Source organism: Osmerus eperlanus, chromosome 6, assembly GCF_963692335.1.
Source record: "Osmerus eperlanus chromosome 6, fOsmEpe2.1, whole genome shotgun sequence".
In the NCBI taxonomy this organism is placed as follows: Eukaryota; Metazoa; Chordata; class Actinopteri; order Osmeriformes; family Osmeridae; genus Osmerus; species Osmerus eperlanus.
In genome coordinates, this window is record NC_085023.1 from 3,042,310 (window position 1) to 3,066,879 (window position 24,570).

A 24,570-nucleotide genomic window follows, 5' to 3' on the forward strand; every position below is an offset into this window, starting at 1 on the left:
TGTGTCTGTACCGTCATGTGGGTATGTGTGTGTGTCTGTACCGTCATGTGGGTATGTGTGTGTGTCTGTACCGTCATGTGGGTATGTGTGTGTGTCTGTACCGTCATGTGGGTATGTGTGTGTGTCTGTACCGTCATGTGGGTATGTGTGTGTGTGTCTGTACCGTCATGTGGGTATGTGTGTGTGTCTGTACCGTCATGTGGGTATGTGTGTGTGTCTGTACCGTCATGTGGGTGTGTGTGTGTGTCTGTACCGTCATGTGGGTATGTGTGTGTGTCTGTACCGTCATGTGGGTATGTGTGTGTGTCTGTACCGTCATGTGGGTATGTGTGTGTGTCTGTACCGTCATGTGGGTGTGTGTGTGTGTCTGTACCGTCATGTGGGTGTGTGTGTGTGTTTGTACCGTCATGTGGGTATGTGTGTGTGTTTGTACATTCATCTGAGTGTGTGTGTGTGTGTTTGCTGTCCATATACAAAGTATATCTTCAGCTTGTCTTCCTGCCAACTTGTCAAGAGGCAGCGTTTTTCCCACTGCAGTTGACACTTGCCATGATTGCGACGGAGTGTTTACCTGTGGCATTTGCTGCAAGTTGTTCTCAGAAACAGGAAACTTGCCCAGTAACGCTCCAAGATGCAGTTTGCTTACTGTGAGGAGCTTATGTACTACAGATGCTCAAATAACCTATGAGTTAACCAGAAACTAACCCCCATCCTCTAACCTGAGATCCTAACTATCTATTCAAAGTAAATAAACACAGTTTGTAACGCTTGCGAGTGTGTAGTTTGTGTGGGGCCGCTGAAGACAATGCGTGTGGCGTGGAAGCCGGCCTGTGTGGCGCCCTCACCAGTGAAGCCAGGCAGACAGACACACTGGTAGCGGTTGGCCTGGTCCACACAGGAGCCACTGTGCAGGCAGGGCGAGGACAGACACTCGTCCACGTTGATTTCACAGTAGTCCCCTGGGAGGAGAGACAAGAGACGGCACCAAGTCAGGGGCGACGTCTAATGAGAGAGACAGAGAGACAGCAACAGAGACAGCGAGAAAGTAAGGGAGAAATAAAGAGCGAGACAAAAACAGAGAGAGAGAGAGAGAGAGGGTGGGAGGGAGGGGTAAATATAGAGACCAAGCGCGAAAGACAAGAGAAAGAGAGAGAAAAAGAGTCAGTGAACGAGAGACAGAGAGGAACTGAATGGAAGTGGTTAAGAGCCCACCATTGAAGACCATAACTGTCTTGTATTCACCGATGACCCTGATGACCCTGATGACCCTGATGACCCTGGACGATGTCGCTGTGTCTCGTTTCTGACATTAAACGACCCGCGCTTATGCTCTCACTTTCACCTGACACGACCCGCTATTTTGAAAATAATGAACACTGGCATTGTTGTAATGCGTGTTCCTGCAGTTTGTAGCAGACGGAATACATTTACATGGATATGAGTACATTAGCATAGCTAATCAAGAGCCGGGTAGCAGAGGTGGGCTACTGTTATTGCTTTAAGTGACGAACCCCAATATACTGTGGAGCTGTGCGACCGCAATGATGGCCACCGTGGGTGTTCCGCACCCCTCCTCCCTTCACGACCGTGCACATGACCACAGCGCCTACAGCTTAACAAATCACAGCTCACCAAATCACAGATTATCACTGCATACAACACACAGATATTACTGATATTACTTTCTGGAAGATTCCTTTGCACGGTTTACAAAATATTTCAGTTTTTGTGGCAAAATGTGCCGCTAACACTAAGCTTGCAACATTCACAAACATTACAATGTCACACACGCAAGCATGTGCAGTACAAGTCTGATTCAGTGGAGACCAACGTAGTGAACAAGTCTGATTCAGTGGAGACCAACGTAGTAGTGAACAAGTCTGATTCAGTGGAGACCAACGTAGTGAACAAGTCTGATTCAGTGGAGACCAACGTAGTAGTGAACAAGTCTGATTCAGTGGAGACCAACGTAGTGAACAAGTCTTGAGTCGTGTTGCTACCTGCCTAGCTAGCCACAGCTGACAAAAAATGCAAAACAAGGTGGTGTTATCAAAGGAAACATAGCTCGCTACATTGTCGCCCTGTTTGTTTTGCAGATGTTTCTCAGTTAGCTAGCTAGTTAGCTTACTGGAGGTAGTGACTAGAACTGGAACGACTATCTGCATAGAAAAATGCCCCAGTCACCGGCCAGGGTGTTAATATCTCATATGTAGCCAGCTTGATAAGCTGTGAAACAACACCCTGCATTTTCGTCGGTTTTGGCAAAAAGTACCGCTAGTGCTAGCATAGGTCTACGACTGTAAAACGGAAGTTCTGGTTAGCAATCCCACACAGTAGTTAGAAGTTATTTAACCCTGGCATGGAGCGAAGGACTACTGTATGACAACAGCCGGTATCCCTCATGTGTACTACTGTAGCCGCTATCATGTAGATCTCCAGAACACCGGATGTACCAGCTAGTCTACCAGCTGGTAGCCAGCTTCTAGCTACCAGCCAATCAGCTTTTGTCTTCTTTGTTCTCCCTGTCGTAGCGCTGTTGTTCAGGAACATTGGCATAGTTTGAATTAGCTTGTTTCAAAGGTGTCTTCCAATTTCTTAGGTTTGATACAGTTTCAAACCGTTTTCAACAGTTTCACATCGTTGAACTGTTTCAACCATAGACACAATAAAGAGTAGACGCCGCATTGGCTGCTGGGCGCGAGAAATGCGGCCGCCATCTTGGACAGTGCAAATCCCTAGTTGCGTAGCATCAGAATAAACAAGATGCCTGCACTGTGCAGCATATTCCTGCTCAAATCGGCAGACAATCGCAAACAGGGCTCGGGGATTACTTTTCACAAGTAAGATTTAACATTACCGTACTATTGGTTGTATTTTGTGAATAGAATAACCATGTCCTGTGTCATAGCTACATGTATGACATTTGCAGCAAAGCAAACCGCGTGAAAATCTGTTTGGTATTCAGTTCGGTATGATTAATTAAATGCGTTGACAGCTCATTGCCCCAGCCAAACAGATTACACTGGGTGGAGCGGTTGCCCGTTCCAAGATGGCGGCCCCACGGCTCGTCAGCGCCAGTAGGAAGCAGCGGTCAATACGGCTTCTACTCTTTATTATGTATACCCTTACAAAAAAGAAGTGTTTTAAAGTATACTATAAGTATACTAAAATATGGATAGTACACTTTTAGTTCACTTTTGATAAGCATACTTCTTAAAAGTATGCTTAGAAACAGAAAATGGTATACATTTCTTCTGGAGTAGGATGTACGTTTTCTATTATTATACAGCAAAAACAGTCAAAATAATTTTAAAGTACATTACAGGTTACATTTTTTAGATCCATCTCATTCTAATTATTCATGTCTATGAAAATCTATTATGCATTGCACATTGAATCTTTTTTGGTACTGAAGCAGTAACCTTAATTACTGCCAAAACATTCTGAAGCCCTATAATCTTATAGTAATAATTATCAATTGGAGTATTAATGGAAAAAAGAAAAAGCTACTTGAGAAAGAAGAAGACAGAAGGGTTGCATTATGCATTTGAAGGTTATACTGTCAAACTGACTGAAGAACAAAATAACGACGTGAAAAAATGAAGATAGCGTGGCTCATTTATTAAGTTTACTTCTTGAAGTACTTACATTGAAAGTGCACTTAAAAGTATTGCCCAGTATACTTTGAGGCTCTTTAGGAAGTATACTTCATGAACTGAAAGTGCACTACACAGGTTACTTTAGAGTATTCCAAGGTATACTTTAAGTACTTTGGGAAGAACACTTTATGAACTGAAAGTGCACTACACAGGTTACCTTAGAGTATTCCAAAGTATACTTTGAAATACTTTAGGAAGTATACTTGATGAACTGAAATTGCACGACACAGGCCACTTTACAGTATTCAAAAGTAAACCTTGAAATACACTATAATTGTACTTTAAAGTGTACTAAGTGACCTAAAAAGTGGGCCAATTCAGTTTACTTAGTACAAAAATAGTATATAAATAAGTATACTGCTAGTATACTTTAAGTAACATGATAATAGTATACTTTTATACTAAGTATACTTACAAAATAAACGAATGAAGTATACTTATTTTTTGTAAAGGTATGGTTTCAACTATGTAAGCCACACGTCACCTCTACCTTAAGGTAGGGCCTACCTATTCCACTCAGGAAGATAAGATAACCCTGTTTCATTCTATACTTTCACTCACAGTGAAAGTATAGAGTGTAAGTATAGAGTGTAAACAACAGGCAAAGAAAATAGTATGCTGTATGCTTTTTTCATAGATACAAGTGTTAGATAATAAGTATACAGAACATACTTATTTAAAAGATAGAGATATTAATCGTAAAATGTAAATACACCCATAAAACTCTTTCTCCAAATATTTGGACATTTGATATTAGTTTAAACAATAGGTTTGGAGGTGATGTAGTTAGTTAAACTGTCCTAGCTGCAGCAGCCACAAGCACACCTCACAATTTCCCAGGAAATTGTACCCTCTCTAGTTATATAGTGTATTCATATTTTATTCATATTATAATTATGTATTGTATAATTCCATACAAATGCAATAATATGACACATTTACAAATGCAAAAAAATTAAGAGTTTCATTAGTGATGGTTCAGTGTGTCCTACCTGAGACTCCGTGGGGGCAGGTGCAGGTGAAGGCGTCCAGCTGGTCGGAGCAGGTCCCTCCGTTCTGACACGGCACACTCAGGCACTCATCAACCTCCATCTCACACCTCCTGCCTGCCAAGGCCAGAGCCACCACTCACTTCATTTAGCAGACGGCAGGATGTTGACAAATGTGGAAAACAGGACCCCCCCCCCACCCCCACCCCACCTAAATCACATGAGCTTAATGCTATGGGCAGGCGGGGGGAGAGCCAGTGTCTCTTTGGGATAAATGGGTGTCAAAGGACAGCCGTCGAGTCAAAGGGAAGTACGTAATGAGTATTCCCTGTGATATGTGGAGGGGGAATGCGTTTCTTACGATAGCTTAGCAACGCGGGAGGCACAGCCTCTGACAGCAGAGGGGCAAGGGGGTCGATTGTCTTGACATCTCCCATTGGTTAACGCACCCACCTATAAATCCGGGGGCGCAGAAACAAGTGTAGCCATGGAGGGAGTCTCGGCAGATGCTGAGCGGACCGCAGGGCTTGGTCTCACAGCGGTCAGTGTTCCCCTCGCAGTGCTGCCCTGTTCGACCTGGGCAGAGAGGAGACGAACATCAGCTTCCATCTCAAACATCACTTCCATCTCAACCATCACTTCCATCTCAAACATCACTTCCATCTCAAACATCACTTCCATCTCAAACATCACTTCCAGGTTGGTTAACAACACAAGTCCTGCTCTGTTGACCCCTCCAGTTTGTGAACGTGTGGATTTTGTTGCATCTCAACTGGAATGAACGCAGCCAAGCCACAATTTTAATATGTGGGCAGATTTTTTAAGTCAATAAGCACCCCACCTACCACATCCCTGTAACACATCTTTGTTGTTGCTTTTGCTTCAGTAACAGCTCCCAGTGTTTACCCTGGGGTTCAATACATGTTTGGCCTACTCGCTCTGCGCTGAACGCCGTCATGGGAAGCCTCACGCTAGATCCACGCTCTTTGATCTGGGATGACACAGACGATCGACACAATGGCTCCTGGGAGTTTCTCAGCGTCGGCCCATGTTGGCAGACACATTTCGGGGCGTTCGCCAGCGCTTCACGCAACCCAGTCCCCCTCAGGGTCACATGGATTCGACACACACACACCCGTTCACGGCAGAGGCAGGGTTATTGTGGATCCGATGAGTGAGGATCAAAGAGCCGATTGATGTGCTCTGTGCTGGATCCCCCATCTGTATGCTGGGGCCATCTCCTCTCTAGGCACACCACTCCGATTGTCATCCCTCAAGATGCTGTCATTGCCAACATTTTCCCTTCTGATCATTTACATACATTTTATTCTCAAGCATCGGCCTGGTGCGCTGGAAGCCCCGTGTAAATATAGTCGCCAGCCCACAAAGGGACTTAAGGGGGAGTTTGTATATGCCACATTGTAACTAGAAAGTCATTTAAGTAAGGCATGGAATGGTACAAACGCTCTGTTTCTCAAGGTTGCGGGTGTGAGTCAGGAGGAGGAGGAAGGCCCTGTGGGTTGTGGCCCAGAGTAATCAATAACAATGGAAAAGGCCTCATGTTGGTGACAGTAGATTCACCCAGGAGACGGATGTTCTGTGAAAACGCCCATTAAAGCCAGCTCGTGCATGATGAATAATGGGCCTCATTTTATACTATACTTCAGCACAAAATGCAGACACATTATCTTGATTTCGCTAAAGCATTTCCATGAAATCATCAAAAACAAAAAGGTGTGGAAAAGTCAACTGGTGTCTGATCCTCCCCCTATCGTCCCAGCAACACGTCACCTTGAAGTGGCTGTTGTAAGGAACAGCAGCCCACAGTACCCAGCAGGACGGGGATGGAGAGCGGGAGACAGACCTGGAGGGCAGGCACAGTGAGGTTCTCCCCCGAAGCTGTAGCAGGTGCCGCCGTTCCTGCACACATCGTCCCCCGGGGCGCACGCCGCAACCGGCGTGGAGCAGTTTTCATCTGCGAGGCAGGAGAAGAACAGTGATGGATGTACAGTTAGGTCCATAAATATTTGGACATTGACACATTTTTCATCATTTTGGCTCTGTATACCACCACAATGGATTTGAAATGAAACAATCAAGATGTGCTTTAAGTGCAGACTTTCAGCTTTAATTTCAGGGTATTTACATCCAAATCAGGTGAACGGTGTAGCAATTACAACACATTTGATATGTGGCCCCCCCCTTTTTAAGGGACCAAAAGTAATTGGACAATTGGCTGCTCAGCTGTTCCATGGCCAGGTGTATGTTATTCCCTCATGGGAGTTCGTTATTTCATTGACAAGGAGCAGATAAAAGGTCTAGAGTTCATTTCAAGTATGGTATTTGTGTTTGGAATCTGTTGCTGTCAACTCTCAATATGAAGTCCAAAGAGCTGTCACCATCAGTGAAGCAAGCCATCGTTAGGCTGAAAAATCAAAACAAACCTATCAGAGAGATAGCAAAAACATTAGGTATGGCCAAATCAACTGTTTGGTACATTCTTAAAAAGAAAGAACGCACTGGTGAGCTCAGCAACACCAAAAGCCACGGAAAACAACTGTGGTGGATGACAGAAGAATTATTTCCCTGGTGAAGAAAAACCCCTTCACAACAGTTGTCCAGATCAAGAACACTCTCCAGGAGGTAGGCGTATCTGTGTCAAAGTCAAAAATTAAGAGAAGACTTCACCAGAGTAAATACAGAGGGTTCACCACAAGATGTAAACCATTGGTGAGTCTCAAAAACAGGAAGACCAGATTAGAGTTTGCCAAAAAACATCTAAAAGACCCTGTACAGTTCTGGAACAACATCCTATGGACAGATGAGACCAAGATCAACTTGTACCAGAATGATGGGAAGAGAAGAGTATGGAGAAGGGAAGGAACTGCTCATGATCCAAAGCATACCACCTCATCAGTGAAGCATGGTGAAGGTAGTGTTATGGCGTGGGCATGTATGGCTGCCAATGGAACTGGTTCCCTTGTATTTATCGATGATGTGACTGCTGACAAAAGCAGTAGGATGAATTCTGAAGTGTTTCTGGCAATATTATCTGCTCAGATTCAGCCAAATGCTTCAGAACTCATAGGACGGCGCTTCACAGTGCAGATGGACAATGACCCGAAGCATACTGCGAAAGCAACCAAAGAGTTTTTTAAGGCAAAGAAATGGAATGTTCTGCAATGGCCAAGTCAATCACCTGACCTAAATCCAATTGAGCATGCATTTCACTTGCTAAAGACAAAACTGAAGGGAAAATGCCCCAAGAACAAGCAGGAACTGAAGACAGTTGCAGTAGAGGCCTGGCAGAGCATCACCAGGGACGAAACCCAGCATCTGGTGATGTCTATGGGTTCCAGACTTCAGGCTGTCATTGACTGCAAAGGATTTGCAACCAAGTATTAAAAGTGACAATTAGATTTGTGATTATGTTAGTTTGTCCAATTATTTTTGGGCCCTTAAAAAGGGGGGGGGGCACATATAAAATGTGTTGTAATTCATACACCGTTCACCTGATTTGGATGTAAATACCCTGAAATTAAAGCTGAAAGTCTGCACTTAAAGCACATCTTGATTGTTTCATTTCAAATCCATTGTGGTGGTATACAGAGCCAAAATGATGAAAATTGTGTCAATGTCCAAATATTTATGGACCTAACTGTAAGTAAACCCTCTGGGAGAGAAGCTGCTGCTTGCCTGGTGTGAGGACCTCTCTTCCTGCAGGCCCACCAGGACAGCTAACCCTCGGAACGTGTACAGTAAAGTCAGGGCGCTTCGTTCATGCCAGAAACACCTCTCCCGGTTGGCCCGGTGAGGCCCGTGAGTCTCCCAGCTCTACGCGTGGAAGGCTGAGACGGCGTGAACAGACCCCACCCGTCTTCTTCTCTGACAGGAGACGGCTGCTCATTTGAAACTGAGCTTAATGCTTTTAGCCGAGCATGACTGGACCTGGGTGTTCGTCCTGCGGTCTTTTAAGATTCAACCACTTTAAATATCGAACAGTCAAATGTTCCAAAGAGCCTTTGAGTGTAGTGTTGTGTGAGTGTGTTGTTGTGTGAGTGTAGTGTTGTGTGAGTGTGTTGCTGTGTGAGTGTGTTGTTGTGTGAGTGTGTTGCTGTGTGAGTGTGTTGCTGTGTGAGTGTGTTGCTGTGTGAGTGTAGTGTTGTGTGTGTGTTGCTGTGTGAGTGTGTTGCAGTGTGAGTGTGTTGCTGTGTGAGTGTGTTGTTGTGTGAGTGTAGTGTTGTGTGAGTGTAGTGTTGTGTGTGTGTTGCTGTGTGAGTGTGTTGCTGTGTGAGTGTGTTGCTGTGTGAGTGTGTTGCTGTGTGAGTGTGTTGTTGTGTGAGTGTGTTGCTGTGTGAGTGTGTTGCTGTGTGAGTGTGTTGTTGTGTGAGTGTGTTGCTGTGTGAGTGTGTTGCTGTGTGAGTGTGTTGCTGTGTGAGTGTGTTGCTGTGTGAGTGTGTTGTTGTGTGAGTGTAGTGTTGTGTGTGTGTTGCTGTGTGAGTGTGTTGCTGTGTGAGTGTGTTGCTGTGTGAGTGTGTTGTTGTGTGAGTGTGTTGCTGTGTGAGTGTGTTGCTGTGTGAGTGTGTTGCTGTGTGAGTGTAGTGTTGTGTGTGTGTTGCTGTGTGAGTGTGTTGCAGTGTGAGTGTGTTGCTGTGTGAGTGTGTTGTTGTGTGAGTGTAGTGTTGTGTGAGTGTAGTGTTGTGTGTGTGTTGCTGTGTGAGTGTGTTGCTGTGTGAGTGTGTTGCTGTGTGAGTGTGTTGCTGTGTGAGTGTGTTGTTGTGTGAGTGTGTTGCTGTGTGAGTGTGTTGCTGTGTGAGTGTGTTGTTGTGTGAGTGTGTTGCTGTGTGAGTGTGTTGCTGTGTGAGTGTGTTGCTGTGTGAGTGTGTTGCTGTGTGAGTGTGTTGCTGTGTGAGTGTGTTGTTGTGTGAGTGTAGTGTTGTGTGTGTGTTGCTGTGTGAGTGTGTTGCTGTGTGAGTGTGTTGCTGTGTGAGTGTGTTGTTGTGTGAGTGTGTTGCTGTGTGAGTGTGTTGCTGTGTGAGTGTGTTGTTGTGTGAGTGTGTTGCTGTGTGAGAGTGTTGCTGTGTGAGTGTGTTGTTGTGTGAGTGTGTTGCTGTGTGAGTGTGTTGCTGTGTGAGTGTGTTGCTGTGTGAGTGTAGTGTTGTGTGAGTGTAGTGTTGTGTGTGTGTTGCTGTGTGAGTGTGTTGCTGTGTGAGTGTGTTGTTGTGTGAGTGTGTTGCTGTGTGAGTGTAGTGTTGTGTGAGTTTGTTGCTGTGTGAGTGTAGTGTTGTGTGAGTGTGTTGCTGTGTGAGTGTGTTGCTGTGTGAGTGTGTTGCTGTGTGAGTGTGTTGCTGTGTGAGTGTAGTGTTGTGTGAGTGTAGTGTTGTGTGTGTGTTGCTGTGTGAGTGTGTTGTGTTGTGAGTGTGTTGCTGTGTGAGTGTGTTGCTGTGTGAGTGTGTTGTTGTGTGAGTGTGTTGCTGTGTGAGTGTGTTGCTGTGTGAGTGTGTTGCTGTGTGAGTGTAGTGTTGTGTGAGTGTAGTGTTGTGTGTGTGTTGCTGTGTGAGTGTGTTGCTGTGTGAGTGTGTTGTTGTGTGAGTGTGTTGCTGTGTGAGTGTGTTGCTGTGTGAGTGTGTTGTTGTGTGAGTGTAGTGTTGTGTGTGTGTTGCTGTGTGAGTGTGTTGCTGTGTGAGTGTGTTGCTGTGTGAGTGTGTTGTTGTGTGAGTGTGTTGCTGTGTGAGTGTGTTGCTGTGTGAGTGTGTTGCTGTGTGAGTGTAGTGTTGTGTGTGTGTTGCTGTGTGAGTGTGTTGCAGTGTGAGTGTGTTGCTGTGTGAGTGTGTTGTTGTGTGAGTGTAGTGTTGTGTGAGTGTAGTGTTGTGTGTGTGTTGCTGTGTGAGTGTGTTGCTGTGTGAGTGTGTTGCTGTGTGAGTGTGTTGCTGTGTGAGTGTGTTGTTGTGTGAGTGTGTTGCTGTGTGAGTGTGTTGCTGTGTGAGTGTGTTGTTGTGTGAGTGTGTTGCTGTGTGAGTGTGTTGCTGTGTGAGTGTGTTGTTGTGTGAGTGTGTTGTTGTGTGAGTGTGTTGCTGTGTGAGTGTGTTGCTGTGTGAGTGTGTTGCTGTGTGAGTGTGTTGTTGTGTGAGTGTGTTGCTGTGTGAGTGTGTTGCTGTGTGAGTGTGTTGTTGTGTGAGTGTGTTGCTGTGTGAGTGTGTTGCTGTGTGAGTGTGTTGTTGTGTGAGTGTGTTGCTGTGTGAGTGTGTTGCTGTGTGAGTGTGTTGTTGTGTGAGTGTGTTGTTGTGTGAGTGTGTTGCTGTGTGAGTGTGTTGCTGTGTGAGTGTGTTGTTGTGTGAGTGTGTTGCTGTGTGAGTGTGTTGCTGTGTGAGTGTGTTGCTGTGTGAGTGTGTTGTTGTGTGAGTGTAGTGTTGTGTGTGTGTTGCTGTGTGAGTGTGTTGTTGTGTGAGTGTGTTGCTGTGTGAGTGTGTTGCTGTGTGAGTGTGTTGTTGTGTGAGTGTGTTGTTGTGTGAGTGTGTTGCTGTGTGAGTGTGTTGCTGTGTGAGTGTGTTGTTGTGTGAGTGTGTTGCTGTGTGAGTGTGTTGCTGTGTGAGTGTGTTGCTGTGTGAGTGTGTTGCTGTGTGAGTGTGTTGTTGTGTGAGTGTAGTGTTGTGTGTGTGTTGCTGTGTGAGTGTGTTGCTGTGTGAGTGTGTTGCTGTGTGAGTGTGTTGTTGTGTGAGTGTGTTGCTGTGTGAGTGTGTTGCTGTGTGAGTGTGTTGCTGTGTGAGTGTAGTGTTGTGTGTGTGTTGCTGTGTGAGTGTGTTGCAGTGTGAGTGTGTTGCTGTGTGAGTGTGTTGTTGTGTGAGTGTAGTGTTGTGTGAGTGTAGTGTTGTGTGTGTGTTGCTGTGTGAGTGTGTTGCTGTGTGAGTGTGTTGCTGTGTGAGTGTGTTGCTGTGTGAGTGTGTTGTTGTGTGAGTGTGTTGCTGTGTGAGTGTGTTGCTGTGTGAGTGTGTTGTTGTGTGAGTGTGTTGCTGTGTGAGTGTGTTGCTGTGTGAGTGTGTTGCTGTGTGAGTGTGTTGCTGTGTGAGTGTGTTGTTGTGTGAGTGTAGTGTTGTGTGTGTGTTGCTGTGTGAGTGTGTTGCTGTGTGAGTGTGTTGCTGTGTGAGTGTGTTGCTGTGTGAGTGTGTTGCTGTGTGAGTGTGTTGCTGTGTGAGAGTGTTGCTGTGTGAGAGTGTTGCTGTGTGAGTGTGTTGTTGTGTGAGTGTGTTGCTGTGTGAGTGTGTTGCTGTGTGAGTGTGTTGCTGTGTGAGTGTAGTGTTGTGTGAGTGTAGTGTTGTGTGTGTGTTGCTGTGTGAGTGTGTTGCTGTGTGAGTGTGTTGTTGTGTGAGTGTGTTGCTGTGTGAGTGTAGTGTTGTGTGAGTTTGTTGCTGTGTGAGTGTAGTGTTGTGTGAGTGTGTTGCTGTGTGAGTGTGTTGCTGTGTGAGTGTGTTGCTGTGTGAGTGTAGTGTTGTGTGAGTGTAGTGTTGTGTGTGTGTTGCTGTGTGAGTGTGTTGCTGTGTGAGTGTGTTGCTGTGTGAGTGTGTTGCTGTGTGAGTGTGTTGCTGTGTGAGTGTGTTGCTGTGTGAGTGTGTTGCTGTGTGAGTGTAGTGTTGTGTGAGTGTGTTGCTGTGTGAGTGTAGTGTTGTGTGAGTGTGTTGCTGTGTGAGTGTGTTGCTGTGTGAGTGTGTTGCTGTGTGAGTGTAGTGTTGTGTGAGTGTAGTGTTGTGTGTGTGTTGCTGTGTGAGTGTGTTGCTGTGTGAGTGTGTTGCTGTGTGAGTGTGTTGCTGTGTGAGTGTGTTGCTGTGTGAGTGTAGTGTTGTGTGAGTGTGTTGCTGTGTGAGTGTGTTGCTGTGTGAGTGTGTTGCTGTGTGAGTGTGTTGCTGTGTGAGTGTGTTGCTGTGTGAGTGTAGTGTTGTGTGAGTGTAGTGTTGTGTGTGTGTTGCTGTGTGAGTGTGTTGCTGTGTGAGTGTGTTGCTGTGTGAGTGTGTTGCTGTGTGAGTGTGTTGTGTTGTGAGTGTGTTGTGTTGTGAGTGTGTTGCTGTGTGAGTGTGTTGCTGTGTGAGTGTGTTGCTGTGTGAGTGTGTTGCTGTGTGAGTGTGTTGCTGTGTGAGTGTAGTGTTGTGTGAGTGTAGTGTTGTGTGTGTGTTGCTGTGTGAGTGTGTTGCTGTGTGAGTGTGTTGTTGTGTGAGTGTGTTGCTGTGTGAGTGTAGTGTTGTGTGAGTGTGTTGCTCTGTATCGTATGAATCATTTATACAGTATAAGCACGGCTGCAAAAGGGAAGATCTAATCCATAACGTTTTGTGTTAAAGGATTTATGTAATTCATGATGATAAACAGCATCAGTGTCTTACCAGCAAACCCAGATGGACAGACACATTCGTAGCCTGCAACCTGGTCGATGCAAGTGGAATTGTTGGCACAGAATCCCTGGTCACATTCATCATAGTTGATTTCACAGTTCATCCCCCCAAAGCCTGTTAGGAAGACATTACACCTCATTATCAGACAAAACACACTGCAAAACAGTCAGGCTGCAAAAAAACACCAAACTAAAGAAAACACTGCAGACAGCATTTCGAATCAGATCACCCTGATGGACCAGAGAAGCGACCATGTTGCTATTCCTTGTCACACTGTAGTGACAATTTTCACTGATTTTGTCATGAAGCTATTATTTCTATTCACCGTGCCTGATAGCTGAGCTGAGATGAGGTGTCTGGTAAATACAGACTGTTGCTTGACTCTGACCACCAAGATAATGTCTGGTAAATACAGACCGTACAGATCGCTTTGGAAATAATTGCAAATCAAAACGTCCGCTAAATGAATAAAATGCAAATGTATCCTCTCTGACTGACAGGCTGGCTCTGTGTGGTCTCTCAGGACAGCCCAGCGCTACTGTATCCTCTCACCAACATGCAGACATGCAACCACAACAGAAGGAAAAACCAAATCATCTGATTCTGTCTTCTTTCCCATACCCCACCTGATCACTTAGTGATCTCACGCCAGTCATTCACAGTTACATCAGCACAGTCTGACTCTGGGAAATAGAAAAGGTTAAGAATGTGAAGCGAAGGATGGAGCTCTGCTCCAATTTTCTGACATTTTATGCTCCTATAAACGTATTCTGCTGCATGGTCACGCTACAAAATGACTATCATTAGCGCTGTCACAGGCCACGGCTGCAGCAGAGCCGTGACTAATGCCAGACCATCAGCACCTTCACAGAGGCCACATTCTCATCAGTCCTCAGACTGACCATGGAACCAATTTCCACCTCTCTCCATGTCATAAAATTTGACAATTATCCCGACTTCATTAATAATGCATAACAGTCCTCGTACGCAATTGAGGTTTAATCAGAGCTGTGTCTCACAGGTAGGACAACGCCTGAGCCAAGAAATTAGAGGGAAAAATTGCTGAGATTTATTTCCCTCTCCTAAGCCTAATGATATAAACGACTCTCGCCGATTTACGACATGAATAAGCTGTTTAAGTGTCTGGATGATTTCATGAGATCAGAGCAGAAATATAATAAATGTTTGTAAATATGAATGCAGAGCAATTGGGAGGTTTTCAGTAGGCATGAAAAAGAAAGAAATAGTCAACTCACTCAATAACAACAACACGTTAACATTCTTACACCAAGTTGATGAATAGTTAAGGATACACATCATCTCTTCATGAGCCTCATATAGCTTCATTTACAATGAGAGGACTGGAGAGACCTGCAGACGCTACAGCAGTATGTGTTCTGTACGTACATGAACCAGATCTAGGTCCTGCGTTTTACAATTTAGTAGCTAGCTACAGTAGCTAACCCTAATTTCCAGATTCAGTTTCTAGACATCTGTGATAAAATCTTTAACCCTTCTCTAAACTCAAAGTCACATATAGATTCATGTAGTAAGTAAGTAAGTAAGTAAAGTTTATTTGTATAGCACCTCTCGCAGATAAAAATCACAAAGTACTTCCCAACAAAATGCAATATAACACTACAAATAAAGAACACAGGAACATTTTAAATAGAAAAACATGACAGACAACCATAAAAACCCCTCAACTAACTAAAAGCCTGCTTGAATAGCAAAGTCTTGAGTTGCTTTTTAAAAGCTTCGACAGAAGTCGCACACCGTAGAAAGGGAGGTAAGGCATTCCACAACCTAGGGGCCACTGCTCGGAATGATCGATCCCCTCTAGTTTTAAAATGATTACAGGGAACTACTAAAAGCTTCTGACCCAATGACCTCAGATTTCGAGTGGGGGTATGAAGCTGTATTAAATCAGAAATATAGGGAGGAAGTTAGGGCTCTGAAGGTGAGGACCAGGATTTTAAATTGAATTCTGTACTGGACTGGTAACCAGTGAAGTGATGCTAAAACAGGTGTAATGTGTGCTCTTTTGTTAATGTGCGTTAAAAGCCTTGAGTTCTGAACGACCTGGAGACGGTCGAGCTCCTTCTTGTTCAAACAGGTAAAAAGACTATTACAATAATCTTTAACGAGAAGAAATAAAAGCATGAATAATCATCTCCAATTCACCATTTGACACTACTGTTCTTAATTTGGAAATATTCCTCAATTGGAAAAAAGTTTCTAACTAATTGTTTAGAGTGATACCCCAAGCTGAATCAAGTGTGTAGGCCTCATCAGATCTGTTCAGGTTTGGGTCCTGAGAGGATGCAAACCTCTGACCTTACCCCCCCCCCCCCCCCCCCCCTTTCCAGCTCAAAGGAATCCAGTCTTCATGGAGTCTTATTGAATAGAGCCAGCTGGTAGTAGTGTATACGGTAATTTAACTCAATCTTCCTTGTGATGCCATGTGGTTCTCTGTCTCTGTACGAGTTTGCGTGAGGCTGCCATTTGGCAGACAACTGCCATCACACCATTGCTGTGAGCCATCTCTCCAGGCATGGATAAACTTGGGAGGGATTGTGCGAGTCGTGATCATCATCGAGCCACAGCGCTACTCATCCTGACCGAGCTGAATCTGCAGAAGCTCCCCTGCAGAGAGCCAGGTCGTTCTGACAAGAGGTTCGGTTCGAGGGGATAAGAATCCCTCATTCTGACAGTCAAGATGTGAGAATCACATCTGTGTGTGTGTGTGTGTGTGTGTGAGTGATTGTGTGGGTGTAGGCGGTGGGGGGTGGAGGAGACGGGGAGGGTACTGTGACTTACCCTCTGGGCAGAAGCACTGATACAGGTCGACACCATCCACACACACTGCTTGGTTGAGGCAGGGACTGGACTCACAGTCGTCGAGATTTACTTCACAGAACGGCCCGCCAAAGCCTGCGCAAGGGGAAGGACACAGAAACAGGATCATTATTGGATTCCCGTTGGTTGGTTTTATCCCTCAGCCAATTAGGATTTGTATGACTTTGTAGCGCACTCAAAAGCTGCTTTACAAAGCTGTTATTGATTCATGGAACTTGCTGTGGCCGCGCTGCCTCAGCCCACTGGCTCATTTAATCATGTTTAATAAGGTCCAGTCATTGCCTCTGAGATTCATTACATACAACAGCCCAGATCCAGCCATGACCAAGATCAGAGCCAGCCCTCACCTTCCTACAAACTGGAAAACAGGAAGAGAAGCATACTGTATGCGTAACCACACACACACGCACACGCATATGCACACACACCTTTATGTCCTGACACACAAACTCACACAAAGGCACATCAGACAAGCTCTGAAGTCACCGCACAGAATGTTCCAGAAACATTCTATAATTATTCCATTATACATGAGTGCAGACTAAACAGCAATGAGTGCATATATTTCTATATATAAGCTTAAATGACACATTCACTAAGATAATACAAGACAGCAAACTGAACGAACATCTCAGCATAACACGTCCGCACTGCTCCACTCCATGCAGAACAATCAAGCCTTCATTTATTCTCCTCAAGACTAGTTTTAGCACTGTGCTGAAAGACGTTTGACAGTGGGCACTTCTGAGTGTTCGAGTGAGTGTAAAATACCAAGTCAAGGCAAGCGCTATTAAAAACCCACCAAGCTGACAGTCTTACGAAGGTCCTGTCGGTCAGCTCCCTCTGGGTGCAGAACCTTCCTGAAACCCACCAGGGAATCTGGGATAGGCCTCACTGACCTTGCATCTCTGACAGCAGCCAACTGTACTCCACCATAATCATACGTTCCAAAAGAAGGCTTTCAGCTTGTAAAACTCCCCTGCATGTGGAGCCCTACAACAAGGACAGCGGCCAGGTGTGCTAGGGATACACAGGGGAATCTGTCCCATAATGCTCCCTCGGCAGATATGGCATTGTAGCAATAGATAATATGGATGCCAGGACTGCCAGGGCAAAACATGTCTGAGACTGCGGCTCATAATTTGCCCTTGAGTGGGCTGGCGAGGGGATCACAGTGGGCTGGGTTTCATTTACATAAGAAATCACTCACGATCCTTCAAGCTGACGTACGTCAAACATAAGTGCAACAGAACTAATGAAGTCCCCGTTATTGATTGGGTTGCATGATCTCCTGTGTGATGATCATTCAGATGAGAATGAGGCTGAGGGGGGGGGGGGGGGGGGGGCAGTCTGTGGTTGGACGATGATCAGTTTGACCGTGAGGAAAAGGTTTTCCAGAACGGTTTAATCTGGCTAATTGCAATCAAGGAATATAATGTATGTCTGCAGTCTTGCATCGTATCCTGGATAAGAGCGTCTGCTAAATGACTAAATGTAAATGTATCCTTGCAGGAACGTCCCAGCAGGGATTATTATTCGACAGGATTTGATTGACTATGACAACAGGAACCACCCCAGGGTCTTTATCGTGCACTGGTCATCAAGACCCTGGTTTAAAACACAACCACAACTAATTACATCTACTGCAAAGGGCGCTCTTCAGAACCCATTACGAAGGATTTCATAGCAGGTTTTAATAATGGTGACATGCACATGGCCTACATTGAACTCATAATTATCAGATTCATAAACATGTGGAATAATGTGGAAATGGAAAAATGTTCTTAAAACTAATAAATGACTGCTAGCAGCGTGACATTCATTACATTACACTCTTACACTTCATCAGAAGTGCTAAACTATTTTGTTTCATTCAAAAACAGCCCTTTAAAACGAGGGAATATGAGCGCTTCAGATGAAAGAACTGTTGGTAAAACCTGTCAGTTCCTCCGTGGCTCTGCAAGACTTCTCTGGGCGTCAGGAACTGGAAATGTAGTACGACAGGGATTTAAGAGGATCCCTGGTGACAGGAGGGTCGTTTCTGGAGTGTTCCGGACGCCAATTTCACCTGTGATCACTGCATCTAATGTCATCCTGGCCCAACTAATGGCTTTTCTCTTCCAATTCCCTCTGGATACAGCACAGAGTTCTCTTTGTGGATCAAATCAAAAGAATTGGAAGTAATATCCTTATCAGGACCCAACAGCAGCATTGATTTGACGTTGGCCTTTCTGTTTAAGTTTTTATTTTACCCTTCATGGAAACCTTTTACACTCGGAGTGTGTTATCTAGCAGTTGTAAAGATGCAGCCACCACAAAATGGTAACTAGTAACAACATGTGAGCCTAGTATGTCTGGTTGATCAATTATTATGTCTAAACAACTGACTGGTTTACAGTTTAGTATTGATTGGCTAGTATTTTAGTATTGACACCTTAGTGGGTGTATTCACTACTGTATGTAGTTTCCACTCACCTTTCTCACAGATGCAAGTGACATTCTGTCCGTCCCATGTTTCTGTGCATCTCAGACTGTGTTCCTGGCAGATCTCCAGGGAGCACAGGTCCACATCCTCGGAACAATCTTTCCCTTCAAAACCTGAAAGAGTCCAGACAATGAATCACATCTCTACATAGACACCATTACAAGATGCTGGATAGGACAGCACTTAGCTATATGAACTCCATAAAGGGACAAGGTAGAGTGCACCACAATTTTCAAGGAGAATACTTAAAAAAAAAAAATATATATATATATATATATATATATATATATATATATATATAAAAAAAAAAAACCTTTGCAAGCCATAAAGTTTCAAATTCACCAAATGACTATAAAACACACTTTTCAGGATGCCAAACACATTTATGGCTGTTTTATGTTTTATTAGGTAAAGACATCCTCTCTGCATCTGATTTATGGAGCCATTGATTCGGCCTCAGGCAGTTTACCTGCTGCCCGGTATGCTAATGGTGGGAATTACAGGCAGGGAGCCTCATCCAACTCACTGATCTATACCCATTTGTCTGCGAGCGCTGCTGCAGTGCTAGCTGTCTCATAGATACCCACGTCGATAACTGTTGTTATACATAAGACACAGCCGTCTGCCTGTTCAGTTTATGCAATAAACAGGGTTGAAGAAAGCCTCGTCTCACGGTAGAAAGAACCATGGCTGTAATTAAAGTATCAATGTCTCATTTAGACTCATCCTCCTGAGCCACCTCACCCTTCTCCGAAAATCATTACATCATTGAAAAAATGGCCCAAAGATTTGATCTTGTTCTAGAACCCTCTGCAATCCGCCGCAGCATGTGCCTCCTACACAGATGTGCTGTCTCAGGACACTAAGAAGAGCTGGACAAAGGAGAACGTCAAAACAAACAGAATTATCATTGTGTTTCACACAACGCAGGAGTTTACGTCGGTTTAAACCTTTGATCTACATAAGCAGGTTAACTCACATTTCTAAATATATATCATTACATCTATCAATGCCAAATGAATGCCCTTCCAACATCCTATGTATTAATCTACGTTGTTAATGGACAGCTATTGCCTCCAACAAAGTGCTCCAGAAGTGTTTAATAACCAATTGTGCGTGCAATTCACTCGGAGGTTAATGTTGCATGAAGGAATGTCACATTTGCAGTGCCTCCATCTCCAAATGGGACTGCCAGCGCCGTCCCAGCGCTGCCATTAGCTTCCTTTAGCGCAGCAGCAAAACGAACAGCAATACCTGGGAGTTCTCAATCATGGGCTGCATTCGGAATTTACGGTGTGCAAGATAAAGTACCTTTGTCTTAAACCAAGAGAGGAAATCTTGCATAATAGGATTTCGTTCGGAGGATGAGGGCATGTCATGGAGAATAGGATCCTGCAGAACACACACTCGTCCCTGGTTTGAAGTTGGAGAACAGTAACTGAATGTTCCCTCCCAATCCCAAGGTTATCACAGCGTGTTGGAAAGCTCATCATTTATGCACAATTTAAGTGATCAGATTGATTCAAAGGACTGAATAAATATAAGGTCAAACATGCAACTACTGTATTCAGGTAAGACGTACACACAACTCGTCAATACGTCAACCAGTGATTTCATCCATATACTGTATCAAAGAAACTATTGGTATGTCTGAAATCATCATACTAAATTATGTTGGGGATTTATTCAAAGTAATTTGAAAAATACGGTAATTAGCCACCCGTTCCCTGTATGCCATCTGATAGTGCAACCCTCAAGGAACCACTCCTCAGGGCCAGAGAGACTGTGTGGTCTGTTCTACTGTCTCTAGTGGAGGAACCTCAAGGGAGATTCTGACTCGAACAACAATGGAGCCGGTTGTGTGCAGGCTTAATCAACAACATACAGCATTTCAAACTGTTTTGCTAATACAATATAACATACCATATTGTTTAACCAGCAAGACACATATGTTAATGGTCAACATTTACGGTTAAATGTTCAGAGGAATTCTAGCAGTGTTTTATTCATTTGATGTTAATGCAGTTTGTGATAAGACAAATGTATGATGTCTATACATGAAATGTCCCCTACGAGCCACCGCTGTGAAGATTGTTTAGTTTCCATTACAAAAGGTGAAAGTGTCATTCTATCTTCATGATGGAGAAAACGAAAATTCCAAGTGGGCTAGGAGACGGCCGTAAACGCAGAACCGGGTTCCTGCTTGACAAGTTGTTTAAACAACACTTAGTCTATTATTGTTGTGTGTGCGCCGAGGAAGCAGGAACAGCAGGAAAACAGCACGCCATGAAATATTCAAACACCACCACACTGTGAAAGGTGCAATAAGGAGAAGAAAAGAGAAAGGTATCTAAAGAGCCGACGATGCTGTACTCGGGGGACATCCTCCACACATCAGGCCAAACTCTCGTCCCCTTGGTGGATTTACATGGCCGGTAAAACAACCAAATATTCCATCTTTTGGACTCTTTACTTGGATTAGGTTTGAATTTATGTGTGGATAGATTTGTGGACAGCCTGCATTACCTGAACTGCATAGTTTACCTTGAAAAGCACACAGACGAAGACAGCAAGAGAGAAGTAGTTCTACAGTTTTTTGGTGGATTGTAGCTTTCAGGTTTGTCCTTGTTGGCAAATCCCCCTAAGCACAAGTATATTTGTGAATTTCCTGCTCAATGGGATAAGGAACACATACATTTAAAGCATGATTGTGAAAATTGGTTTAACCTTTGGGTCACTACTGTTCTGTTCCATCTATAAAGCAAACACAACAAACCACTTATCTAATTCAATACAGAGAAACCTAAAGTCGTTAGGCACACCTCCGTCACTGCATCTGCCCGCAAAATCAAAACAATCATGGTAGTTTTACTGACACATCTGCAGCCTGTTTCCTCTCAGCGTCAGTTCCCAGTAGCCCACAGGGGAGCCATTCTCATGCATTTCTAACAGAGATTTACGCTGATGGTTTCCTCTCTCGATGAAGTCATAGCTAGAACGCACGCAGATCCACCGGAGAGGGCATTGGGCTGCGCATGGTAAAAGCATGGGGTCAGATCTGATGAAGGCTCCTGGTTTGGATGGGGAGCGAGGTGTCTGCTCTGGCCTGTTGACTCTTATAGTACCGTGGACAGGAAAGTAAGAGAAGAAGAGGCTACAGGAAGTGAGAGAAGAAAGGGATGCAGGAAGTGATAGAAGAAGAGGATACAGGAAGGGAGAGGAGGCTACAGGAAGTGAGAGGAAGCTACAGGAAGTGAGAGAAGAAGAGGCTACAGGAAGGGAGAGGAGGCTACAGGAAGTGAGAGGAGGCTACAGGAAGTGAGAGGAAGCTACAGGAAGTGAGAGAAGAAGAGGCTACAGGAAGGGAGAGGAGGCTACAGGAAGGGAGAGGAGGCTACAGGAAGGGAGAGGAGGCTACAGGAAGGGACAGGAGGCTACAGGAAGGGACAGGAGGCTACAGGAAGGGAGAGAAGAAGAGGCTACAGGAAGGGACAGGAGGCTACAGGAAGTGAGAGGAGGCTACAGGAAGTGAGAGGAGGCTACAGGAAGTGAGAGGAGGCTACAGGAAGTGAGAGGAGGCTACAGGAAGGGAGAGAAGAGGATGCAGGAAGGGAGAGGAGGCTACAGGAAGTGAGAGGAGGCTACAGGAAGGGAGAGAAGAAGAGGCTACAGGAAGGGAGAGGAGGCTACAGGAAGTGACATAAGAAGAGGCTACAGGAAGTGAGAGGAGGCTACAGGAAGTGAGAGAAGAGGAGGTCCATAGAGATCGACAGCACTACCCTGGAGTCATGTGTCAGACTGTGCCATGCTCAGACATCTTAATACACAAACATTTCTACATGTATGTCTCAAAGTTGTTTTATACTCACAGGACCTTTACAAGCTGTGCTTGTTTGCCTTCTTCTCTCACAGGAAGTGAGAGAAGAGACAGTGTGCTGTATACACACACACACAGTAGAGAGATTTTCCTGACATCAGAAACACACTGTTCCAACTCCAATGACAATTATATATTGTGCTGCCTTTACTCACCAAAGGGGCACTGACACATGTAGTCATCCAGCAGATTCCTACAGGACCCTCCGTTGAGACAAGGCCAGGAGCGGCAGGGGTTTACATTCTCAGAGCAAAACCGACCTGTAAAAAAGGAATTAGACATTTTATTCCGCAGTTGTATGCTTCATATGGGTTTAACATTTATTTTACCAGGGAGTTTCATTACTAACAGATTCCTATTTACAGTACCGGCATGGCGGGGGATTAAATACCTGATTCAGGGAATTGGCCTGTGAAAAGTCTCTGATCTCTAGAGCACAATGTTGACTGCAGTTGTATCACAAACCAAGTAATTCATGTCTGGCCCCATTGAGCAATATGCAGATGAGGACAAATCTGTCCATATAGGTAAATGGTGGTTGCTAATGTGTGCACAGTGTCCTCACTTGATTGAGCTCAAGTTGTTGAAATAGTGCCCTATTTAAGTGAATATGTTGGCAATTATGAAAGCATGACAGTGTGCCATTTAAAGTTCTATTTTTACATTCAATTCAGTTTAAATTGCTCTCTTTTGAGTTCCCGAAATTAGAATGTCCTGATGGTTTCACAGACATATCTTCCTATTCACTGACGTACCACTGGGCTATCTGAGTAAACGTACACATCTTTGGTTGTGTTGAGGATCTGTCATTAGGCTGTCAGAGCCCTTACACAAGGCCGATAACCAGCTCCAGGCAGGCGTCACTGGAACTGGAGAATTGTGGCATGTATATTCAGAGAGCAATAACAACGACGAATGTTGTATATCATAATAATACATGCCCCCTAGAGTTCAAGCTAAACAAACAAGTACATGTGTTAAGTGGTTACCGTTTCTCACCTGGGTGAGTTGATTGTCATCATAACTACAGACAAGCTCCACAAGTTCAGCACTCGGAGAGAAAGTGTGGCCTTCGCCGTGAGTGTGCATCCATGAACTTCACTGATTTATGGCCCCCCGATTCCTCTTGTCTTTAGGGAACTTTATGTCACATTCACGTTCCCATAGGCATCCCATCTGCCACGTGGCACCACGTTAAATCAATGACCACATGGTGATGGCATACCTAATGTTCCTTAGCCTGCACATGGCTCCAACACACTGCGCACACGCTAAATCACTCGGCGCGTGTTCAAGTTCACAGTAATAGCGGAGTGTTTGCCGGCTGTCAAGCTAGCAAAGAACCTTCTGAGGTATACGCTGTCTAAGGTCTTCTTAATAATTCAGCCAGAATACAAAAACTGATCTAAATTATTAATGTTCCCCGGCATTGAGAACAATAAAATAAATAAAGAAGTACATTTTATGGGGCGTTTATAGATGAGAGGGTTGTAAAATGCTGAGTTCCACTGAGCAGCACAGCTTTATATAGTTCTGGAGACCAATAACCCTCACCGCTGGTTTAAATAACGTGTTAAGAAACAAAACAATAAAAATATCACACGCTCCAATGAATGAAATGTGCAGGCGTACATGGAGGCATGCTTGTGTCGTTACTTCTGGTAGCAGACAGACGTACCTTCAAACCCAGGGGGACACACACAGAGGAAGTTCAGCGCACGGCCCACGCACGTCGCTCCGTTGGCGCACGGAGATCTCTGGCATTCGTCGGCCTCCTGGTCGCAGAGCGGGCCACGGAACCCCGGCGCACAGCGACAGGTGTGGTTGTACCTGTGGTTCACACACACTCCGTGTGGAGAGCAGCGATGGCCGACGCAGGCGTCCACATCATCCTCGCAGAAGGCTCCGCGGAACCCTCCGGGACACAAGCAGCTGGGGAGAGAGCCAAGACAACCACCTCAGACTGGACGTCCGCAATCTCCGCAAACCCAGCTGGAACAGCAAACAGTCTGCGACGTGTCGCCGCTAAGTCAGTGCTAAGCGGGTTGCCGGCCTGGAGCCTGCGCCGCCGACTGGAGCGGCCTAACCTGATTGGCTGAGCTCACACCTGTAGCCGTGGACGCCGTCCACACACGTGGCTCCGTTCTGGCACCGGTGGCGGACGCAGTCGTTGACGTTGACGCGGCAGTTGCGGCCGGCCCACCCGGGGGTGCAAACGCAGGTGTAGCTGCTGCCGTCGCTCAGCACACAGCGGCCCTCGTTGGCACACGGCTAGCAGGAAGTAAGGGGAGGAGAGGGAGAGAAGGCCGGAATGAACAGAGCT

At 45.1% G+C, this 24,570-nt stretch overlaps 1 protein-coding gene across 1 annotated transcript in view; it reads right to left on the reverse strand.

Annotated features, from left to right (window-relative positions):
- Nucleotides 1-24,570, reverse strand: part of eys (eyes shut homolog) — a 190,205-nt gene that overhangs the window by 138,501 nt on the left and 27,134 nt on the right. Inside the window, 10 exon segments of the mRNA XM_062464477.1 lie at nt 846-959; nt 4,652-4,765; nt 5,102-5,224; nt 6,513-6,623; nt 13,018-13,140; nt 15,847-15,960; nt 18,361-18,483; nt 22,403-22,507; nt 23,926-24,179; nt 24,355-24,518. Of these exon segments, the coding sequence (XP_062320461.1) occupies nt 846-959; nt 4,652-4,765; nt 5,102-5,224; nt 6,513-6,623; nt 13,018-13,140; nt 15,847-15,960; nt 18,361-18,483; nt 22,403-22,507; nt 23,926-24,179; nt 24,355-24,518 (1,345 nt within the window).